General features: G+C 39.5%; 1 protein-coding gene and 1 pseudogene across 1 annotated transcript; one reads left to right on the forward strand and one right to left on the reverse strand.

Moving 5' to 3' along the window:
• The first annotated feature begins 8,150 nt into the window (after nt 1-8,150).
• LOC118970624 (olfactory receptor 14C36-like) lies at nt 8,151-13,380 on the forward strand. Its single transcript, XM_037008856.2, is given in 3 exon segments — nt 8,151-8,795; nt 8,797-9,051; nt 13,138-13,380. Coding segments are annotated over 3 exon segments (1,143 nt in total).
• A 9,266-nt stretch (nt 13,381-22,646) lies between these two features.
• Nucleotides 22,647-23,578, reverse strand: LOC118970625 (olfactory receptor 14C36-like; annotated as a pseudogene).
• Between the last annotated feature and the right edge of the window lie 392 nt (nt 23,579-23,970).

Genomic DNA, 23,970 nt, shown 5'->3' on the forward strand with positions numbered 1-23,970 from the left:
GTATATCAATCAGAGGCTATAATAAAGTAAGTGCTGGAATAAAAAGAGTGTGAATTCAAAGCCTTATTTCCTAAATTTCATTAAAAACTAGAAAAGATAATAACCACCTCTTAAAATTGTATGAGTATTAAACTAAGACATTATGATAATACTTCAATATAATTGCTTGTTTGATATGATAGTTAATGATAGTTTATGGATTTTAACTTTTTTATTCCCCATAACAGTCCCATTTAACAATTAATAGGTGATCAAAATTGATGGCTAAGAATTAGGGGAAAAAACCTTGCTCAAGTCCATTTAGTTGCTAGATGAGAGATTTGGGAACTGATCCTTGGTGAAGTGTCCCCACGGAGTTACGTCATTGATCTGTACATTACACTGGTCTGTAGTAACTACTCTGCTTTGTTTGTGAAGGTATTTTATCATCTTTATTTTTTTAAGTGTATTTTTATTAAAGTATAGTTGATATACAATATTATACTGGTTTCAAGTATACATCGCAGTGATTGAACTGTTATGCACATTATTAAATCCTCACCCCAAGTAGTGCAGTTACTATCTTTCAACATAGGAAGATGTTACAGAACCATGACTGTATTCTCCATATCGCACTTCCATCCCCATGACCAGCTTATATTATAATTGATACTTTTGTGTTTAAAATGGATAGTTGCCAGTCATTTTTCAGAGTCAGGCTCCAGTCAGAAACCTATATGTGGTCTTTCAATCCAGCTACAGGCAATTGCAGGGCTCTACCTGGCAGGCCTCCCTGGGAAGAGCTGATGTCCTCACACCAACATGACACACAGTGACATTGCCTTCTCAGAAGGGTTTTGCAATAGGGATTCAGGCCTGTTGGGCTAGCTAAGTTTCCATGAATTTCCACATGCTGGCATCATGATTTCCTGCAAAGTTTTCTTCTTCCTTTTTTTTTCTTTGGTTTGCATTATAGAAGAAAGAGGTGGTATGTATGCAATATGGAATATTATTCAGCCATAAAAAAAGAAATTGTGTCATTTGCAACAACATGGATGGATCTAGAGGGTATTGTGCTCAATGAAATAAGCCAGGTGGAGAAAGACAAATACCATATGATTTCACTTATTTGTGGAATCTAAATAGAAAGCAAAGCAGAATGAACAAGACAGCAGTAGAGTCACAGACATTCTGAAGGGACTGGTGGTACCATGGGGGAGGCACTGGAGTGGTTGGTGGGGAGGTTGAGGGTGATAAAAGGGCAAAAAATTCTCCATCATAAGGTAGGCTGGTCACGGAGGTAGTAGTACAGTATGGAGAATGCAGTCATGATTCTGTAACATCATCCTGTGTTGACAGACAGCAGCTGCACTTGTTGGGGGAAGATGCAGAGGTCTCTTTAAGTGGAGTTTTCAGAGGAGGCATCCTCAGGGACCTTTGCCAAGGTTCCTTATGAGGAATATGGGACAAAACCTTCAAGTAAACTCTTTCCACTGTGACTCAGGGCTCATATTTCCTAATCCCAGCCCTCCCTTCTCTTACACCCTCTGGCCGCAGGCCCATTATACTGCAAGAAGCTTTTCTTTCCAGCTCCCAGTCCTAGCATGGGCTGCACATCTGTGCTGATCCATTGCACCCTGACTAGGGGGCCACCCCAGGCAGGGAAATGTCCACTCACAGTGAGTGACAAAGGCTTGCCTCACACTTTCCTTGTTGGCTTGCAGCTTTAAAGGACTTCTTAGCACCTGCTGCTCAGCTCTCCCTTCAATTCAGTTGAACCCTTGCCAAGTCCTCTCAATTTCTCTAAAAAGCTGAATGGGACTAAAATAAGTTTACTATACTTACAGAGACAGTAACTGAGGTCATGTCATTCATCCAGATAAAAGCAGAGAAGTCATCTGGGCTCCTTGGAATACATAATATTAAGTCTGAGTTTCTTGTACACGGCCTGCTGTAATTGGTCCCACTGACCTGCACTGTGGAGATCATTACCTGCTGGGAATCACCCTTGGGAAACTGTCTCTGAATCATAGGGTCTATGTTCTCCAGGGGCTTACAGCCTCTGGGGGCTTTAAACTTGATGTGGCATAGGTTTGTCCACATTTTTAGATAAAGCAAATCATGACCAGCCTATTCCACAACCTAGAAATCATGTTCTTTTCAACTAAAAAGTTCTCAAATTCTGCCTGCAAAGGAAAATTTGGTTAAGCCATTTTTAAGACCTTAATTTAGAATGAAGATAAATTTTTGTTTTCTCCAGGATTAGAGGACTACACTACTCAGGAGTAAGTAGGCTGTGGTTACTATTGAAATATCTTCCCACCTTCTTTCCTTCCCTTTCATAACCTGATTTTCCTGCAATGTTTTTCTTCACTTTGGAATTTCATTTTGGTTTTAGAAATGGAGATGGATTTGAAAGCAGTGTATGAAAGCAGTGGACCACGAAACTTCATTCTGTGTAACAATTAATCTCATTGAAGGAACAAGCCAACCCAGTAATGAAGAGTTAATTCTTTCAATAAAATAACAAGCACAAGGAATTTACATCAGCTTTTTATACCTTTTGTGCTACTTTCTCTAACTACATTGGTCATATCAGGAAGTGTGATGGACTCATGTGAAACATAAAAATAAGCAGAAGCTGATAATTGTTTCTTATGCTGTCATTCTTCATTCAAGATTTAAAATTTGTTTACCATATATTTGGAAAACCCCTATAAATATGAATAAAGAATTTCCAAAGGAGACTAAGAAAAACATCAATATTAAGCTGTTAAAAATATTAAAATTTTTAACAAATTTTGGAATATATTTATAGCTATACAACCAAATGAAAAAATATTGTATTAAAAACTTTAATACTTCAGAAATTGTTCTATAGAATTAGCTTTACTTTATAAAAAGCAAGGACTTTTTTCAGTAAATGAGAAATTTTTTTTTAAGATTTTCTTCAGAGTCTTCTCTTTTTTTGGCATTTCTGTTATATTTAAAATGAATTCTTAATAAATCAATAAGCTCATGTAGTATTCATTTCAATGGAAAGGGAAGTGATATTCAAATATATGACATAGATTGAACAAGTTAAGTAATCAACTATAAAACAGAATATAGATTTCATGTTCTCAAATTTCCATCTTTGAATTTTTTAAACTATAGGGGTCACACTGGAAAACCCAAGTTCCTTAAATTTGACTTTCATTATTTAATCAACATCATTCATAGTGCTTGTGTGACTGGCCTCGGTTGAAGTTGTCCTGATACGCTCATCTGTATTAGGTCACCAGTGAGGAGAGCAAATGTACACAATAACCCGAATATTCTGGTCAAATTTAAACACTGGGTGATGGATATTTGTATAACTTGCAGCTTGACCATCTGACTAGGTTGGGCATAAAGGGCTATGAAATAAATTTTAATTATATATATTTTGATACCCACAAAATAACCATAGTGAACAATTACTGTCTGTTAAAGCAAATCCATCAGAGAATCTAGAACATTAAATGTTACTACTACCCTCCAATAGCATGTTGTCAGTTACTTTAAAAAATTGACTATCCCTATTCATCCAATTTATCCAGAGCTTTACAAAATAATCTTTACCTTTATTTATATGCATATGCTTAACACGTGATTCACAGGAAATTTAGATACATTTACTCACAGTGGAGGATGCATTGGCTCCCTGAGTCGATTGAGAAAATGACATGATTAGTTCCAAAGTGAATCTTACTTATTGCAGGTGGTTTTATCTGTAGCAGAAATTACCAATTCTTATGATATTGAAACTGAGGAAATTTACTGAAAGAAAATTATCCACTCACATTATGTCATTTGAGTGTGTGTGCATCACCCATACATACACAAATATATATAATTTGAAATGTATGCAAATATCAAGGGGCAACATTCAACAGCCCATTTAAAATTTCAACATAGTGGTTTACCTCAATGTTTCTTAATGTTTTAATAAACATTATGTACTAAATTCAAAAATCAACTATAAGTTCTCAACTGCAATAATGTGTTTAAGTTTTGGAGATAAGTATTGTGCATTTCATTATTTAACAATAAACAACACACTATAGAAAGCATAAGTCCTCAGCACTTTAATCTCTATTAATATTTTTGAAATGTAGAGATATTCCAATTTATCTTTTAAGTTACTTAGCATTCATTTCCCTTCAATAATTTTAATTTACAAATCCACCTTTTTCACATGCAAATTCCACTTCAGTGATTTACATACCTTATAAATCAGGTGGTTTTAATTCAGGCACAGTCTAAGATATTTACAGTTAATTTCTTCAAAAGTAAGTAAGAAAATGTCTTTTTGAAAAAAAGTTTTGCAAATTAATTAATTTGTTTGTTGAAATGATTGATGTCTGCAGTAATATCATTGTTTACATATTTCTTCTTTTCATAGTTCATTCTAACATAGCACTGCTGCTTCAGGCTCCATAATCTAAAGTCTCCCTGTGATAGTTATGCATGAAAAATATGTACTATTTCACTTACATGAGAAAATTATGATATGAAAAATAGTCAAATAAAAAGATAATTTCATATCATAATTTTCTCATGTAAGTGAAATAGTGCATCAAATAATTTCAATCAATCAATAGTAGTGAACAATTTACTAACTTCTGTGTGAGAGAAACAAATAGTCACTGGATTAATAAAAAAAAAAGATAATTTCTCTGCATCTATGCTGTCTTATATGTTTTAAATGGGCTTTTTACCTTTGACCTAATAGTTTGAAAAAGGGAAAATGCTTAGAAATTTTCTATTTTTCTTGGGTTCTATTGTTCAGAGAGACAAAACATATCTGAATTTTTAAATATTTATTTGTGGTTTTAAGTATTATATTTTAATCTAACTGAAATCAAGCAAGTGAAAAGATAACATTTTCCTTTTTTCACTAAAACCCCAGTGTCAGGAATAGTTTTTAAATGGCTGTGGGTGATCAGTGAAAAAAAGCAAATGTGGATAAAGACCTTAGCTTGTGCTTAGCACATGTTTACAAGAGTTTTATTATTTTAGATCTATAAGGAATGTATTAATTGAAAGTGATTGAGAAATAGCGTGATCTCTTTTAGATCTAGTTATCTGTAAATACTGAGAATTGACCACTGAGAATAATGTTTGTAGCCAATGAAACTTAAAATATGTTTAACTAACTATGATATATGTACTTGGAACTAAATGTACACTAATTTCTGGGTGTATGTTGAATTGAAAAGGTCAATAAGGTGAGAGGTTTTGTATCATATATGGGCAGAAGGGAAATGTATATAAGATTGTGTAAACACAAAGTTACTTGAATTTCAGACTTTGGTTGTTACATATAATGTATGGTCTGCACATATCACAAACTTGGAGCGCACATGCATTTCCAGAGATACTACAGAAAAATTAATGAGAAAAACAATTAATGTGGTTAATGTACAAAGATGCTGAAAAGGGGAAAATTTTGGCAGGGCAGAGGAAATAACACAGTAGATTACCTACAGGCTTGTAATTTGTTAAGAGCTGTCCCAGAAATGGCAATTCTGTAGTTCCAAAATATGTAGTAAGTATAGGTAATACATTTCAATAATCATGATATAAATGGGAAAAAGAAAAATTAGAGAGAAGAATCAATAGCAAAAGTTCAAATCAGTTTATAGACAAAGAAATATGAGGTGTCAGAAGGCATTGAGACCAAATCTCTTTCGTACATTTCAGATGGAGACATTAGATGTTCCTGTACTGAGAAGTCATCCTCTAGAGCACCTGCACTGAACCATTGTTCGGGTTCTCATACTCAAAATGGAGATTTAAAATAGTAGCAACTGTGGGGTTCAGAGAAGAAAGGAAATTAAACCACAGGGGATTGGAAGAATGAATTCAATATTATAATTTGTTAAAGAGAAGAAAAGATAAGCACAAGGAGTTATGTTTAAAATATTAAACTTCCATATTAGTGTTACAGGATAGGTTGATTTCTTTGTGTGATCAGTGTTAAAATAAACTGTAAATTTAGATAGCAATGTAATTGTAAATGAAATTAAATTCATAAACTGAAAATTACATCCAGAAGATATACATGGAAAAATAACTAATTGTGTTACAGCCATATGAGATTTAAAACCCTAACTTTAGGTATGGAAATGTAGACAAACCATTTACAAATTGTATCATAGTAAAATTTGAGTTTATATCTTCATATAACATAGAATTCCTCTCTACTGTAGTTACATTCAGAACAAAAAGTGCTTCTTGAAAAAACTGTAGTGAAGATCATTTTATTTTTTTCCAAGTTTTGTCTGAGTGATTCTTTTACAATAAATGAATTTCCAGGAAAATAATACTTCAAACTGAGATATGAGAGACAGATGTGCTGATCCTACATACGGTGTCAGAGTTGCGGGCAGCTGCGTCTAGGGAGGTCTCTCCCTGCGCACGAGGTGAAACCTCAGCCCGCGTGGAGAGGTTTCTTGACTCTGAACAAGAAGGAATTCTTGAGCAGGTCGGACGAGTGTAAGGAAGGGATTCATTTGAGTGAGAGTAGACGTGAATGGCAGCAGCCTCGGAGGCGGCTGAGAACAAGAAACTGCACAAGGACTGAGATAAAGTTTGCCAAAGTTATCTTGGTATAGGGCACATTCATTTGCCATCTCCCAAAGCCAAGGTCACTTGGCGTTCTGTCTGCCTGCATCTGCACTGCCTGGGGACCAGCCCCCAGTGTGGCGAGGCACAGAGGGCAGGATGGAGTGAGATGATGCTCTGAGAGCTTCCCAAAGGAAGGGGGTTTCTTTCCAGGCAGCTCCCGCAGCTGCAGCTCCGTCCAGGTCACCCAGGAGATGGGGACGCACAGGTCCAAGTCTGAGCTCTCTGCAGCTCCTCCGTGCTTACCAGCGGTAAAGCAGAGACTAAGTGAAGACTTAGAAATAGAATGAAGTAGAAAGAAACAAAGACGCTTACCACTGGAAAAGTAGAGAGACAAAACACAATGAAGTTGGTCAGTGAGAAAGCTTTATTTAAAGTTATGCACTTTAAGAGAGAAAAAGTGTGGTGTCCTCAGAGAAGGGGTGAGCTAAAAGACTGGGGTTTCTGTCTTTTAAATATTTTTCAAAAGCCTAGGGGCTATAGACTTGTAAAGTGGTCTCAAAATGCTTATCTCTGGTGAGAGACATTAAGTCTTTTCTATTATCAGCCCTCCAGGTAATTCGGCAAAATTAATACAAGATATTGCTCAGTTCCTCTTCAGGATACCAGCTTCCCTCTGGGAACATATCAATCAAGACCACCCACCCTACCCCCAAAGTGGATTGAGTTATTCTCTGTTTGCTAAAAAATATGTTAGGAATCATACTTCCTAACTTCCTCACTTTTAAAATGGAATCTTAGCTTTAAGATGAAATATTTCCTGCTCTTACTATACTATTCATATCTTAGCATTTTTCACTATAGGCAGGAAAAGTTAACTATGATGCTTGTCCCACATCCCTGCTTTACATCAATAGCATCATTAAAATTGAGTTTAAGAGCAGGGAAAGTCTTTAGGGTAATTTTGTGCTCAGTTTTTGCAGGTCATTTTAAAGTAATCATGGGCAGTTGAGCCACAGATCATACCTTAACAAGCAATGAGTTAAATCTCAACTGTGTGTCAATATCCAGGATGAATATAATGTCCGACTCTTAATAAAACTTTTAACTACACTTATTGGGGTGAGCATTTAATAATGTAGATAAGTGTCAAATCATTATGTTGTATAAACGAAACCAATAAAATATTGTACATCAGCTAGAGTTCAACAAAAACTCATTGAAAATTTAATCTACTTGAAGACTTTACATATATATGAACTAAATAAAACTTCAGTAAATAATAAACCTCGTGGGCAGGGTATTACCGAGTTCTGTAAGAGCACTACACATCCTAGCCCGACAGGGGGACTCAGCAGTCCTGTCCGTACCACGTTCCATGTTAACCACTCAGTAGTGGCAATAAGCTGAGAAGACCAAGAGTAATGACGGACCTGTCCCACACTCGGGGGACAATTGAATGAATTAGAAGAAAAACCCTTTCAAGGAAAATATTCAAGGTGATGTCCTAAATGGTTTTAGGAATCGTATGTTTCATGGTTTACTCCCTTAGTTTTCCAGATCAGCCAGCATTTCAAGAAATGGCTAATTCTACAGTGGTGACTGAGTTTCTCCTCACGGGCTTTGCTGAGAAGTGGGAGACAAGGCTCCTGCTCTCCCTGCTATTCCTTCTGATGTACCTGGCCACCCTCACAGGGAACATTCTTATCATCAGTGCCACCACTCTGGACCAGAGCCTTCACACACCCATGTACTTCTTCCTCAGGAACCTCTCCACCTTAGACATGTGCTACATTTCTGTCACTGTCCCCAAAGCCTGTGTCAACTCCCTCACTGACAACAGGGCCATTTCAGTGGCTGGCTGTGCAGCTCAGATCTTCCTGGTTACTTATTGTATGTATGTGGAGCTCCTGTTCCTCACCATGATGGCCCGTGACCACTATGTGGCCATCTGCCAGCCCCTACACTACCCCGTAATCATAACCCACCAATTCTGTGTCTGGACAACACTGGTCTCCCTGCTCAGTGGCCTCATCTATGCAGCTGTGCACACAGGGAACACATTCCAGCTGTCCTTCTGTCAGTCCAATGTGGTCCATCAGTTCTTCTGTGACATCCCTTCTCTGCTGAGCCTCTCCTGCTCTGACACCTTCAACAACTTCATATTACTTGTTGTTTCTGCCATATTGATTGGTTGTGGGTCTTTTACAGTTACCACTGTGTCTATATATTTACATATTTTCCACTGTGCTGAAGTTTCCAACCAAGGAGAGAGGAAAGGCCTTCTCCACCTGTGTCCCTCACATCCTGGTGGTGTCCGTGTTCCTCAGCTCTGCCAGCTGTGTGTACCTAAGGCCTCCAGGGGCCTCTGACTTTCTCCAGGGAGTGATTCCTACTGTATGTTATACAGTAGTTCCTCCATTCTTGAATCCCATCATCTACAGTCTTAGAAACACACAGGTAAAAGAAGCTTTAAGGAAAGTAATGTTAAGAAAATATTATTCAGGAAGTTAGTACAGATCCATTTCAGGTTCTTCCCAATGTCACTGAGATCCAAACATCTATAAAATAACTGCTTGTCAAGGTTTTGTGTATTAGACTGCTTACTCCAAAATATCTCTCTTGATATCTGAGTAATTAATGTATAAATTTCTCATTTTGTGTTCTATGTTACCCTTTCCACTTATCCTACATGACACAAAGTTTAATACACAGGTGCCACCAAATTTGGTCAGGAAATAACTTACAGCATTTTTACTGTCCAATCACTTTGGAGCAAGTAGTGTTTTGTGAGTTTTACAAAGAAACAGACTGTTGTGTTTTTTTAAATCATTGTCAGATATCTATAACATAAAATTTACAGTCAAATATTATTAAGTGTATATATTGGTACTGTTACTTAGATTCACATTATTATGCAACTGATACCCAGCACTCAAGCATGTTGCAAAACTGAAATTCTATATACCCATTAAACCACTTCTTTCCATTTCTACCTGCACTCTGTCCCTGGCAACAAACATTCTAATTTTTGTCCCTATGAATTTGACTACTCTGGGTACCTCATATAAACAGAATCACCTTTATGATTTGCCTTTTTATGGCTGGTTTATTTCACTTAACCATAATGTTCTCAGCGTTCATCCATGGTGTAGGATGTGTTAGAATTCATTTTTTGAGGCTGAATAATATTCTGTTGTAGGTACATACCACATTTTTCTAACCTATTGTTCTCTCACTGGACACATGGCTTAGTTCTACCTTTTGGTTATTTCCTTGTTTTAATTAGTTGTGGTCTGAAAATATGGACTATGTATTTCACATTTGGTGGAATTCATAGAGCATTTCTGTGTAACTGAAGACTATCTACACCAAGAGGAATTAACTTTTTTATCAAATTATTTTGAATGATTTAACTTTATAGCAAGCTGTTCATCCTTGATAGTGTTCTGCATCACAAAAGAGGAAATTAGAAGAATAATTCTCAGATGTCTCCTAGAGGATAAAAGTATTTAATTTTATTCAGGAGGAAAGTTTTAGGTACCATTGTTACAGAGACTTAGGGAGGAGACAAAGTTTGGCAATTACCAGGGGGGTGGTTTTGACAGCATGTATGGTCTACATTTATTGTTTTACACTGAATACGAAATTAGGTTATATTAACTCAGTACATTTAAGCATATTTTCATATGTGTAGTTTCTCTCCCCCATTTGTTTTTGTTCTTTAGCAGACGTTACAGGAGGAAGAGAATTGTTTGATTAAACACAACTTCTGTGGGACACAATGAAAATGCAGAAATAAAACAAAACAAGCAGTAGACTCAAACACTGAGAAATGATTGGTGGTTCCATGGGGGAGGGGTTGGGGTCAGTGGGTGGGATTTATAGGGAAGATAAAGATGCACAAAATCTCAATCATAATATAAGTTGAAAAAATATATGTTGGTAATGGGGATGGAAGTGCATCATGGAGAATATAGTTAAGAGTTCTGTAATATCTTTCCCTGTTGACAATAGCTACAGTAGTTGGGGTGTGGATTTAATATTTTATATAACTGTTGGATCACTTTGCTGTATACTTGAAACCAATATAATATTGTATACCAACTATACTTCAATAAAAATAAATGAATAAGTACATAAATAACTAAAATTTCATGTGTACAAGATACATGTATATATTTTTAAAGAGGACTTTACCCAGATTATCTAAAATTTTCTTACATGTCAAGATTAAAAACTCAAACAACCATATCAAAAAAGGATAAAAACTTGATAAAATGTTTAATTTAATCAAATAGGATGAATATTACCTATAATCACATGAAATCTATGTTCAACAGCATTAGTGGTAATTATCCAATAAATATCATAATAATGTGCCTTTGCACATGTAGTGTACTGGTTCATAAAAATCATGACAACATCAAATGAGGATGAGAATTTGGAATAAATATAATTCACTTGTTTTGCTGACCGAATGTGCAATGATATTCTGGGTTACATGCAATTTTGCTTGTTTCTAATAAATGTATAAATACAGCCACATATGGCCAGAAATTTTGATTCCTGGTTACCCTTAGAGAAGCAGTAATGTATGATCTCATGAAAACAGGAAAGTTCATAGCAGCTTTATTCACATCCATTAAGAAGAAGCAATTCAAATGTTCTCAACAGGTAAACAAACTGTAGTACAGCCACAGGATGGAATGAAAGCAGGATTTAAAAGAACTGGAGGGCAGCACATTGGCTGAATCCCAAAGACATTAATTGGCCCAGCAGAAAAAAGAGCCAATATCAAAAGGCCGCAGAGTATATTATTCCATTCCACTGTCATTCCTGGAATAAATAGAATAGTGTTTTTAAAGGGTACAGGTGAAGGGAGATTGAGAACATAACCACAGAGACGTGAAGTTTGGGAATTGTTATATGCTATGTTCTGAATATTTGTGGTGACAAATCTACATTTGTGTGAAAATGCGTAAACTGTACAATGAAAGCAATGAAACCCATATGTAATAATTTTTTAAATATGAAAATGATAAACAAATGTCTCCCATAAATAATCTCAAAATATACGTTAGGAGATTAGATAAAAAGAGAAATTTAAACCCAGGCAAGCATAACGAAGGAAATAATAAATATAAATGTAAGAATTAATTATATAGGAAACAGAAATAAAATAGAGAACATTAATGAAACCAAAATTGTTATTTTGAAACATCAATAACATTGACAATCTTTGAAGGGAATATACAAGGAAAAAACAGAAAGACACGATTATTATATCTGAAATGAGAAAATGTTTTAAAGGATAATACAGAATATTCTGAAGAAGTTTATGCCCACATTGTAAACTTCAGTGTGACACTGAGACCTTCATTGTGATGGATTCATCCTTGACAGATTCAAACTACCAAAACTCACTTAATAATAGATATACAGCAAGTTCTTATAATTCTCAAATTAAATTGTATATAAAAAACATATTCACACAAAGAAGTGTCCAGATCTCATCAACTTCACTAGTAAAGTCCACCAAACATTAAGAAATACATACTATCAAATCCTATACAAACCTAATTGAAAATGAAGGAATATTTTCCAAACCATTATATAAGGCCAACATTCCCCTTACAGAGGAAAAAGATAAAGCCATTATAATAACAGAAACTATGGACCAGTATCCTATGCAATGAGGTGCTCACAAAGCCCGTGAGAAAAGCAGACCCCTCTCTTGCGGCCTGCCTGTCCATGGGAGAGCTCCCATGCCTGGGGGACCAGAACACCGCCGTGGGCTACCTAAACAGGCCCCGAGCTCCATGAGGATAGGAGCTCCTTTAGTTGGGACCTTCCCTATGTCTCTCCATCTGGCTGTTAACCTATATCCTTTAAGGATCCTTATTAGACTGCTACATGTGTTTCCCTGAGTTCTGTGAGCAGCTCTAGAAAGTCAATTGAGCCTAAGGGGGAGGCCATGGGAACCTCCAAAATGTAGCTGGTAGGTCAGAAGCACAAGTAATCGCCTGGGCCTTGTGACCAGAGTGTGGAGTTGGGGGTGGAGGGCAGTCCTGCAGGACAGAGCCTCTACCCTGGGGAATCGGGTGCTGTCTCTGGGCCGGAAGCATCAGAATAGAGTTGAGTTCTCAGACACCTTGCCAGTGTTCAAAATTGCTTGGTATTGTTTCAGGGAAGGTCCCCACTCACCCACCCATCACACACACACACACACACACACACACACACACATGCACGCGTGCACACACATTGGGAAAAGGAGTTCCTCTAGGAACACACTATGTCATGTCATTTTCATTTTAGAAGATAGCTATTTTTATTTCCTCAAGTGCCATTTGGGTTATTTATGCTCTTCATGTCACTACTTAACTTTAAGTGACTCAGTTGTTTTCTAATTGTAACATCTGCTTATGGCTTACGTCTGTTTTTATTGATTTCTACTTATCACGTTTTGAATTTTTCTCCTTGTTTGACTGTCTTATAATTGTTGATTGGTTGCCAGATATTGTGAATTTAACCATTTTAGTGTTATTTTGCATTCCACTAAAGATACCTGGCATTGTTCAAGTGCACAATTTAACCATTCAGAATCCCTTTATTGCCTTCCTGTCGTCCCTTGAGATTTATGAGGAGGACTGGAAGAGGGTTATCCTGATGCAAATATCTTCTGAACAGTCTACTGAGTGTCCTCTGAATGACAAGGTTTCCCATGTCAGCTGTCAGGCACAGGCACAGTTCCCGGCCCGTGTGAGCACCTGGCAGTCTTTGCTCTCATCCAGGTCGGGTCGGTAGCCCCTCCACTGGCCTTTGGCAGCACCCCCCAGTGCGTGTGCAGATTTCCAGCCTTATTCCCTGTAGACCACTACTACCTGGGATTCTGAAATGTATCCAGCTTGATCTTTCCAGAACACAGCTTCCATCTCACCGAGTCATGACTTCAATGGATTCCACCAAGATCCCGCTTTCCCCCAAGGTTCCCCCAGGGGCCCAGGCTGCTCACGGCCATCAGCTTGGGCAACTGTGGGCTTGACTCACTTGCTTGGAGTCTCTTGAGGACTTTTGTCCTTTGTTGCAAGGTGTCCAGTGTCTTGAAAATTGTTTTAAGTATGTTATGACTGGGGTTTCCTGGTTGTTCAGGAAGGTGGCTCTGAAAACATGGGGCCCACAATAAATGTCAGCTGCTGGTATTGATGCCCTGGGTCAGTCCCTCCCCTGAGAAGCGGGCCCTGGACTTACTGAGTTACTTGTAACAGATGAAACACAGCATGAGCAATGGGACGGCACGTCCGACGCCAGTTATTAACCAAACACAGGAGCCATGCCGGGCACTCCTCCTGTTCTGGCACTGGCCAGCCCAACGGAAGCCCAATGCTGGCTCTTGAGGAAAAGCCCACAGATCCCCGTGGCCAGTCCGGGGGCCTGTTGTGCAGTTACGCTCGTGAGCTCACATGCACACTACTCCTGCGCCACTAGAAGCTTTGCATGAGGAGGCAGCCAGCAGCCTGACTACAATCTCGTGGGAAATCTTGAGGCAGAATCACTCAGACAAGCTGCTCCTGGTTTTCTGATCTACAGAAATAATGAGATAATAAATATCTATTTGAAACCATGAATTTCTGGAGATACTTTTTAGGCATTCCTTTATATTTAGTAAAGGTTTTGGTCGCTGGAAGTGGGAAAATGTCCTAAGAACAAAAACTAAGCAGGACAGTCTTTGAACTCAGACAAAAGGATTGGAGAAGCAGGAGTTAAAGTGCCAAGTGCCTGATGAAACCATTAACAGAAATGCCATGGAGTCGGAAAAAGCTGTCATTTAGGGCTTAAAGGGAAGTGGAAATTAAAGTGTGAACATTATTATGTAGTGTCAGAAAATTTAGTAACACTGTTTTATGCAGAATGTGGAAAATACCTAACTTAATGAAGAAAATATCTATACTGTGTTAAAAATGCAGCCTAATTTCTTCTTGCTTGCTTTTAATAAAATATAAGACAAAATGGGTAAAATGAGGGAGGAGTATTAAACAAGCTGAAGGTAACATTTGATATTTTTCAATACACTCAGCCATCACAGGTGTAAAATAAGGCTAACAATAAGAAACAGCTTCTGAGGAAAGAAGTAAACCAGAGCCCTGCAAGGAGTCCTGCTCATCTAGAATCTCGGGAAAGGCAGGCTTCAGCCCCACTGGGAAGGGCAGCTGCTGGGCATGTTAAACTGCACAGTAAGAAAACCCAGAGGTGGCTCCTTACATCCATCCTTTGCAATTCAATATAAGCCATCCTTGAATGAAATCAGAAAGTTGCCCTTGCTATGGGACTTGAACTGAACGTTACTAAGAAGAATCCTTCACCAGAAGTCAGTTTCCAAACAATACGTTCAGGAATGGTAGATGACGATTATAAAGTGAAATCCTTTTACAAGCAATAACTAAACAAAATACAGGTGATAGTAGCTACAAATCATCACGCTGTAAACTCAGTCCTCTTGGTCTTTATTTCCTTAGCTATTTTCTTCCTTCTCTGTTAAGATTCTGAATCCCTTACAGTCACTTGTTATGCCTTAACTGTGACACTCATAAGGACCCTCACCCTCATATTAGTCTTAGCATACTTATTTCCCCCTTGATAAGAGTCCATCAGCTGGCTACAATTCCCTAGGAATTTGACTAAGAAAATTACACTAAATGTAGTATCTATATTTACCTTCATTTGATTTCTACATCATTCCCTTTGTCAAGAATGTTAAATGAATAAGCTGCTTCCCCAAATATATAGTCCATCCACTGTGTGGCCTCCAGATGGCCATCACCATGCAGTGCACGGTGGCCAGAAGCCTACAACCTCTATGTGTGACATGTAGGACAGAGGATCCTGTTTGCACTAACATAACACCCATGGGCCTTTTGGAGATGTTGGACATTTGCTTATATTTACACAGTAGTAGGCCTTGGAGAAGGACTCAGAGATGATAGTGTATACTTGGAATCTCCTTGACTGCGACTGGTAAGAGGAATGCTCACTAATTAATCCACTATTTTTATTTATTTATTTTTAGATATCCTTGATGAAATTTTCAGTAAAACCTTAGCAATCGGACCACTCATCTGGGACCAAAGGTATACTAAATGGCAATAGCATAATCACATGTTAGCGAAAGATAAGCCATCATGTTCCTTCCTAAAAATTGGTATTGATTTTGCTGCACTTTAGAGCTGGACAGAAAAACTGAGCCTTAATTTAAGAATTAATAACTTAGACACTGAAAGTTATTTCTGGCCCAATTTCTTCTAACCTTAATCCTCGCTACTTTACACAAAGAATAAAAATTGGAAAAAATCATATATTTTGTTTTAGAAATTCATGGGTCAACTACACAGTGAGAAAAACACTGTAAGACTTAATATGTAAGCCAGTCCCTCACCATAAACATACAATGTGACAGGCACTGGTTTCCAGCAACAGAGCTTCAGGTACAATATTGACATTTTAAGGTGGAACATATGTAACATTAGGGGAAACATGGTCTACTCAGGTCACTTCAGAACTCTTCAGCATTTCTAGAATTACCAAATGTCCTAGAAAAGAACACTTTAAATAAGTAATCTATAATTTATCTAACAACACAATGTCTAGTTCTGATGGTCCTTCAGCTGAAGACAGGATCCGTCCCTTTCGTCTGAGTGCTGCACACTTGGCTCCAGGATTAGACAGAAGTGGGCTACAAATTCTGATGTCAGTTACCCTCTTAGTATTATTCTATAATACAGTGCTACCATTTGTTACCAGTTTCTGGATGTTGTTGCAAAGATACTGTCCTATCCAATCATGAAAAAATAGGAAAGCCTGACACTTGCAGAGGTTTAATTGACCATGAAGGCTGTTGATAGTCCATGGAGTTACAGCAAACACTGGTGCTGAATCCATCACTTTATGTGCAGGAATAATCTATATTTCAGCTCAAGATGGGTAACAATCACAAGGTATTATAGGGAACAGAGAGTACCTGCATCAGTGTAATTGTGTGCTCCACTAAATTCCTTCTCAGGAAGTTAACACTGCAAAACAACGAATAGCTTTGCTGATCATGTCAGGAAATTGACACTCCAATGTGTCTTGGAAGACATCTTGTTCATTTGGGTCGTTAGCCTGCTAAGGAAGACAAGAGTTGCTTATCCCCTCTTTGGGAAGTTCTCAGAACATAATCTCACTCCATCCTGTGCTCTGTGGTTCCTCGAATCCTGGGGTGGTAGGGGCTGGTCCCCATGCAGTACAAATCCAATCAGACACAGGACACCAAGTGACCCTGGCTTTAAGAGATGGCAAGGGATTCTGCGCTACACCAAGAAAATGTTTAGAAAAGCTTCCCTCTGCACCTCTGCATTTTCCTGCTCTCAGCTGCCTACAAGGCTGATGCCATTCATTTCTACTCTTCCTCTAATGAATTCCTTCCTTACCTACATTCACCCAACCTGGTCAAGAATTCTTTCTCAATCAGAGTCAAAAGCCCTCCCCCACCTAGGTTAAGGTTTCACCTGTTGCATGGGGAAAGACATCCCAGATGCAACTTTCCAGCAACAATACTATCAGTTCATACATCAGAGTACCCTGTATCTAAAGAAGATTGAAAGAACTAAAACATACAGACACACATGTAATGGAATCCCATGAGAATGCTACTTGAAATCAAGATAGTGGTGATACAGACCGGGAAACCTATTTGCCCGTTCTGTGTGGTCATCACATAGCCTAAAAAACAGAAATCAAGAAAAGTATCATTTAGGGAAAATAATACACATAATGCATCATTTGTATAGAAGATCTTAGAGCTAAACACAACCTAATGAGAAGAGGGATGTGCAGAAATTTAAAAAGTTGTGTTGGCACAGTGGATATATGGATGAATATTTTTTTTAAATCTAACACAAAAAGTTTGATCTTTTGACAATAAATGTAATTTTTAAAACAACAAAAATAAAAACAAAAATAGTCATAATCTTCCATCACAAGTTATGCCTGTGAAGCAAATGATTGTGACCTCTGAGTGATCCAAGAAACTCAGACCATTATTTACTTGCACAATTGAAGATCCTTTCATAAATAAATACAATAGGATTTTTTTCAACCAAGTATGACTTAACCACTTGGATTCCATTATTTCAACCGGAAATGTAGTTAATTAACAACATGAAAAACTCATTTTTAGTGCTGAAATATCCATAAATTGTGCCCCTATCAAATACTAAGTATATTTCTTCCCATTCAAGTTGACTCATTTTTAGAATACAAGGACAGATAGACATATATAATGGAGAAAAACTGAAAAATACTTAGGAGTTGGTTGTAACTCCAGGGGGAAAATATGTTCCCAGCTGGGAGCAAATAAACCTTTGAAGCCAAAATTAGTCAAAGGGAGAAATAAAGTGGGAGAAACCCTTTTATTGTGTACAAGCAGTCACCTACTCCTCCTCACCCATGTCTCTCATGGCTTGGCTGCCAAGGGCCCACCAAACCTCTCCAGTCCAGGTGCACGCTTGTGTTCCAACCCTACCCACCTGTAATCACCTAGTGACATGGAAATGGACTACTTCTCCCAACCCCTCAGAAATGCTTACTGATATGGAGATGCACGAAGAAGGCCAGGTGAGAAATTCCAGAAATACTGCAATTTTACCTACAGTGCACCCCTCCAGAAATCTCACCTCACAATCTATTCATTCCCCATCTTCTGCAATGGCCCCTGTGTAAGATTACTGGAGCACTGTAACCAGACTAATAACATACAATAACAACAGCAATAAAATTATTATAATTCTCAAGCCAGAGGATTCATCTAAGTTCAAAGTCCTATGCAGATTAAGTCTGTAGCTTCCCCACTCCAGCAGGCAGTAGCTGAAGAGGTAGAAAGTTCAGAGCAGTCATCACGTGGCAGCTCAAGTCAGGGGGTGGGGCCAGGCTACAGGGACTGTAAAGGAAACTAACTTTAAAGGTGATAAGATACATGCTTTAATGACACCAGCATTGGTAAATCTTGTCCATCAGGTTGCAGGAAAGAGAGTGGTCCTGTGATAGGACAGTGACAGTAATGAGATCTCATCCTGGTTTAGATGCAAAAGCCATGTAGGCAGAGGTTCCAAAGGCTTCTATCAAACCCAGGCTGTCAGCCCCATCCCTGAGGGAGTTACAGATGGGTCAATACAAAGGGCTACGGGAAGTACATGCACTGCCCATTAAGATAAAATAAAAGTTCCCCACACCAAGTGACCCTGGCTTTAATAGATGGCAAGGGATCTTGTTCCTTAGATCCATCCTTTGCAATTAAATGTAAGCCATCCTTGAATAAAACAGGAATTTTTTATTTTAAATCCTCCACCATCTCCCAGGCTGAGGCCACTGCTCTCTCCTCCCCATCCCCCAAAGCCTCCTGCAGCACTGATTCTCCAGCTGCCTCCCCTCTGACTGCTAACACATCTTCCAGGAGCATGACCTGTCTTCTCAGTAACGGCCTCTCTTTCTAAGGGCATCCCACAGGTCATCACCCAGCTCCTCCAAGTGACACTGAAGTGTGGCTCTCTCCTCAAAAACCCTTTTCAATAAGAGCATAATAAGATGCTCTTATCTCCCAAATGTTTTGGTTACACTACTGTGATCTTTGGGGGCCATTCTACAGTTACTCCAGGAACACAGAAGAGGGAAGATTCCAGGCCTTTTCCCCAAGGTGCCAGGAGGGCCAGTCACTGCTGGTCCATGTGTCGGAATGTCCAGGGCCACATCCACTCAAGAGTCTCCAGGGTTTAACACAGTTGGGATTGACAGGAGGATGTTGCTCTGCTGGCTGTATCATGGCTTCAGTAACTCCTCTTTGGTTTGCACATACAGTTGTATAGGAGAGGCAGCAGTGGGTGTTAGCATACCCACAGGGCTCAAGGCTCCTTTTCAGGGCTTCTCATTCAAACACCGTAACACTATCCATAAGGAAACTGAATAGTCCTGTAAACCATTGGTGTCTGACTTCAGGTCAGATTTCAACAAACCATTGTACCTCTCTATCATGCCTACACTGGTAGGGTTATATGGTACATGAAACTTCCATTTTATTCCTGCTTGCTGGGCCCATTCTTGTAACGCATGTCCAGTAAAGTGGGTGCCTTGATCTTTCTCAATCACCTGTGGCCAGCCATAGGCTGCAAAGGGACACTCTAGGCCCCTATTAATGGTTTGTTGATCTGCATGACATGCAGAAAAAGCAACCAACAGACCAGTAGCTGTGTCCACACAAGTCATGGCATACCAGTATCCTTCTGATATGGGCAGAGGCCCAATATAGCCTATCTGCCACCCTACAAGGCTTATTGGCCCCCTTACTATTGTCCCATGTTGCTGCGGGACTTAGTGTAAGTCCCTCTTAGAGCACACAAGGCACTCCTTCCTGGCTCAGCTTACTTCTTCAAAGGTCAACCGCAAGCCCCACAGAAGGGCTAGAGCCTACATTGTCTTTTGCCCCACATGCAACAAATGGTGATGTAACCATTGGGCCACATCAGAGGTGGGCTTTCCTTCCAGCCAGCACACCTGGGCCAATGTGTCTGCTTCATCATTCCCTGGGGATGCCAAAAGCACTTTACAACCACTGCCAGAGAAAAGGGTGAGTCATCAGGGAAACCAGTCTGCCCATTTCAGAACCCAACATAACAACATTTCCACCCCCACATCCCAGAGATGCAAAAGCCATGTAGGCAGAGGTTCCAAAGGCTTCTACCAAAACCGGATGCTAGTGTCCACCAGCTCATCCTGGGTGTAGGGGCGGAGCGTGGAGGGCTCCACAGCCTGGGGAGCAGGCAGCTCCTCCCCCAGAGGAGCCACAGTTGTGTTTTTATCTTCTTAATTACAACCGAAAGACCTTTAATATGGGAGAGGCTGGGCCTCTGGTGGTTGTCTTGGCAACAGTTCTGCCCTCAGCTTCACCACCTCACCCTCTGCCAACGCTGATTCTCCAGCTGCCTCCTCCCTCACTGCTAACATACTTTCCAGGAGCATGAACTGTCTTCTCAGAAACTGTCTTTTTTAAGGGCATCCCATAGGTCATTGCCCAGCCCCTCCAAGCAACACCAAAGTGTGTCTCTCTACTCGATAACCCTTTCCAATATCTCGAGAAACAAATATGCCAGAATTCCAGCTGCCACAGGGCCACTCAGGGCCTCTAAGCAGTCTTCTATCTCATATGGGCTAATTTCATAGCTTGCGGTGTCCCTACCCTTCCCCAATTTTAGGGAAGCCCCACCCATCTAGGAGGTGCTTTACCCTAGACCAGTTCCCCACTTGGGCTCCCCAAGAGGAAGCCCCATGGATAGGGGGCTCCTGGGTGAAGCTGCACCCTCCACAGCTGCCAGAGGGAAGGGTGAGTTGTCATTCTCCACCACAGCGGCCACTGAGGGTTTTCCATGTATCCCCCCACCATCTCTAGGGGCAGCCCACCCAAGGGTCACACCCATGAAGGCAGATTTCAAGTTCAGAGGTCCTGCCGACTACCACCAGATGTAACTCTAGGGAGAAAAATAAGTTCCCAGCTCCAGGCAAATAACCCTTGAAGCTGAAAACAGTCAAAGGGACTGTCTTTTGGGACCCGGCTGCCAAGGCCCCACCAAACCTCTCTTGTCCCAGTGCCCACTCACTCTCCACCCACCTTTTAAACACCTCTTAGTATGAAGATGGACTACTTTTCTCCACTGCTTGAAAACACCTATTGATATGGAGATACACTAAGACCAAGTGAGAGATTCTGGAAATATTTCAATTTTACCCTGAGCTATCACAGACTTAGAAAAGACAACTAGGGATGATCCTTTCTTAATTGTCAGACGTGGCACTTTATTCAGAAAAATAGAGGAGAAATACATCAGAGAAGACAGCAGTAAGAAAACAGGCCCATATGTAGTATAGCAGCAGAGGTTCATTCCCCAAAAATGGGCCATCCAGGGTGGGGTGACTGAAAGGGCAACAAGCCCAGCCAAGGGGGATAAAGGGCTCTCCCTCAAGGAACAGAGTTCTTCCATCACTCAAGTCGTGAGACAAACCAGTTACCTTAGTTCTCTTTCTGTGGACATATACTCTCATTTTCCAGGTGGGTTTGTGACCAAACAAAAGGGGTCTGAATCTCGGTGAGTGCCAGCTGTCTGATTAGCACCCTTGTACCAGTCTCTTGAGAGTGTTTGCAGCTCATAAGACTCCACCACGCCAGACTGTAAGGGAAGTTATCACTTGAAGCAAGTAAGGAGGAAATGGGGATAGTTTGTCTCCGTGACAGCTTTTTTATAGGCACAAATAACAGTACAATTCTGGATGGTGCATAAATTATGCAAGGGGACTGAAAAAATAAAATCCTGATTGGTGTTCAGAAGAGGGGTAAGGTTTGGCCACAGCTCTCAGTCCCTGGCTACAGGGAGGGGCCTCGAGGCAGCAGCAAGGGGAGGTCTACAAGTGCAGATGCCAGCTGCTGGCTGCCTGATATCTGCTGCTCTGGACCATCTTGTTTACAATGTAACTCAGCAGAGAATGACAACTTTAACTCTAATTTCCCCACTAATGCTTTTTCATGCTTCATTCAATATATGTATTAGATTATCATTTCTCTGGGATCTCACTTGTTATTTGAAAGTACTTGAATCACTTTAACTAAAGAACACATATTTATACAATTATTTCCCATTATACTGGATATATCAGGTAACAAGTCCTGTACATTACCCCTTTAATCAATTTATTCAGGTTTCCTTTGAAGCATTATCAATATTACTAAATACTGGATAAATAATAAGCATATCTATCCTAAAATGATTCTCAGCAAATATATTGAGCTATATGCATTCATTAAAACACATAATAACTAAAATATTTTTATAATAGACCAATGGAGGAAAGGGTAACACAAAAGCTTTAAGATTGATTATGCAGGCCTCAATAGACTGATTTTGGAATGTATAATTTAACATAAAACCTATACAAGGAGTGTTTTTTCTTTAACTTTGAATCTTAGGAATATCTTAGGACAAATCTGAAATAGATCTTTATAATTTTCCTGAATAAAACTTTGATATAACTTTCTTCATAACTTTCATTACCCGTTTGTTTCTAAGACTGTGGATCATAGGATTCAAGAATGAAGGAACTATGGTATAAAACACAGAAAGAATCATGTCTTGGAAGGTTTCAGAAGTCACTGAAGGCCATAGGTACACATAGGCACCAGAACTGAGAAAGGCAGACACCACCAGGAGGTGAGGGACACAGGTGGAAAAGGCCTTTCCTCTCTCCCTGGTTGGAAACTTAAGCACAGTAGAAAATATGCGGACGTATGACATGGTGATGTACACAAAGCAGCCACCACCAATCCCCATGGCTGGGACAAGAACTAAGAGGATGTTACTGAAGGAGTCGGAGCAGGAGAGCCTCAGCAGAGAGGGGATGTCACAGAAGAACAGGTGGACCACGTTGGACTGACAGAAGGACAGCTGGAATGTGTTCCCTGTGTGCACAGCTGCATAGGTGAGACCACTGAGAAGGAAGACCAGTGTCATACGGACACAGAAATAGTACTTCATGATGACTGGGTAGCGGAGGGACTGGCAGATGGCCACATAGTGGTCACGGGCCATGATGGTGAGGAGCAGAAGCTCCACATATATGCAGTAAAGGAGCAGGAAGATCTGAGCTGCCCAGCCAGCCATTGAAATGGCCCTGTTGTCAGTGAGGGAGTTGACACAGGCTTTGGGAACAGTGACAGAAATGTAGCACACGTCTAAGATGGACAGGTTCCTGAGGAAGAAGTACATGAGTGTGTGAAGGCTCTGGTCCAGAGTGGTGGCAGTGACGATGAGGAGATTCCCTACAAGGTGGCCAAGTACATCAGTAGGAATAACATGGTAAGTAGGAACCTAAGCTCCCAAACATCAGCAAAAGCACTGAGGAGAAACTCAGCCAGCATGGTGGAATTAGTCATTTCCTGAAATGATGGCTGATCTGAAAAAACAAAAACATTAAAAACTAGAAAGCATAAAAATAATTAATAAGTTTAAACATTTTCCTTGATGGTGTTTATTTCTATTTTATACAGCTGGCTCTGTATGTTTCTTTTGCTCCGCTCACATTTTATATTACATTTTAGTAGACACATCTTGTAGCAAGTTTTTAATAATAGGGATTTCCAATATAATTATATGAGTATGATTGCTAAATTTCTATAATAATAACATGAAGCTTATTGTTTAAAGATGATGAATTTAACTAATGTAGGGTGAACTCCTGAAATAGATTATCTATATCAGAGATCTCCAGAGAAAGAGAACCAATAGGATATCATATATATATATATATATATAAAATGTCTTTTTA

This window comes from Manis javanica, chromosome 14 (assembly GCF_040802235.1).
Source record: "Manis javanica isolate MJ-LG chromosome 14, MJ_LKY, whole genome shotgun sequence".
In the NCBI taxonomy this organism is placed as follows: Eukaryota; Metazoa; Chordata; class Mammalia; order Pholidota; family Manidae; genus Manis; species Manis javanica.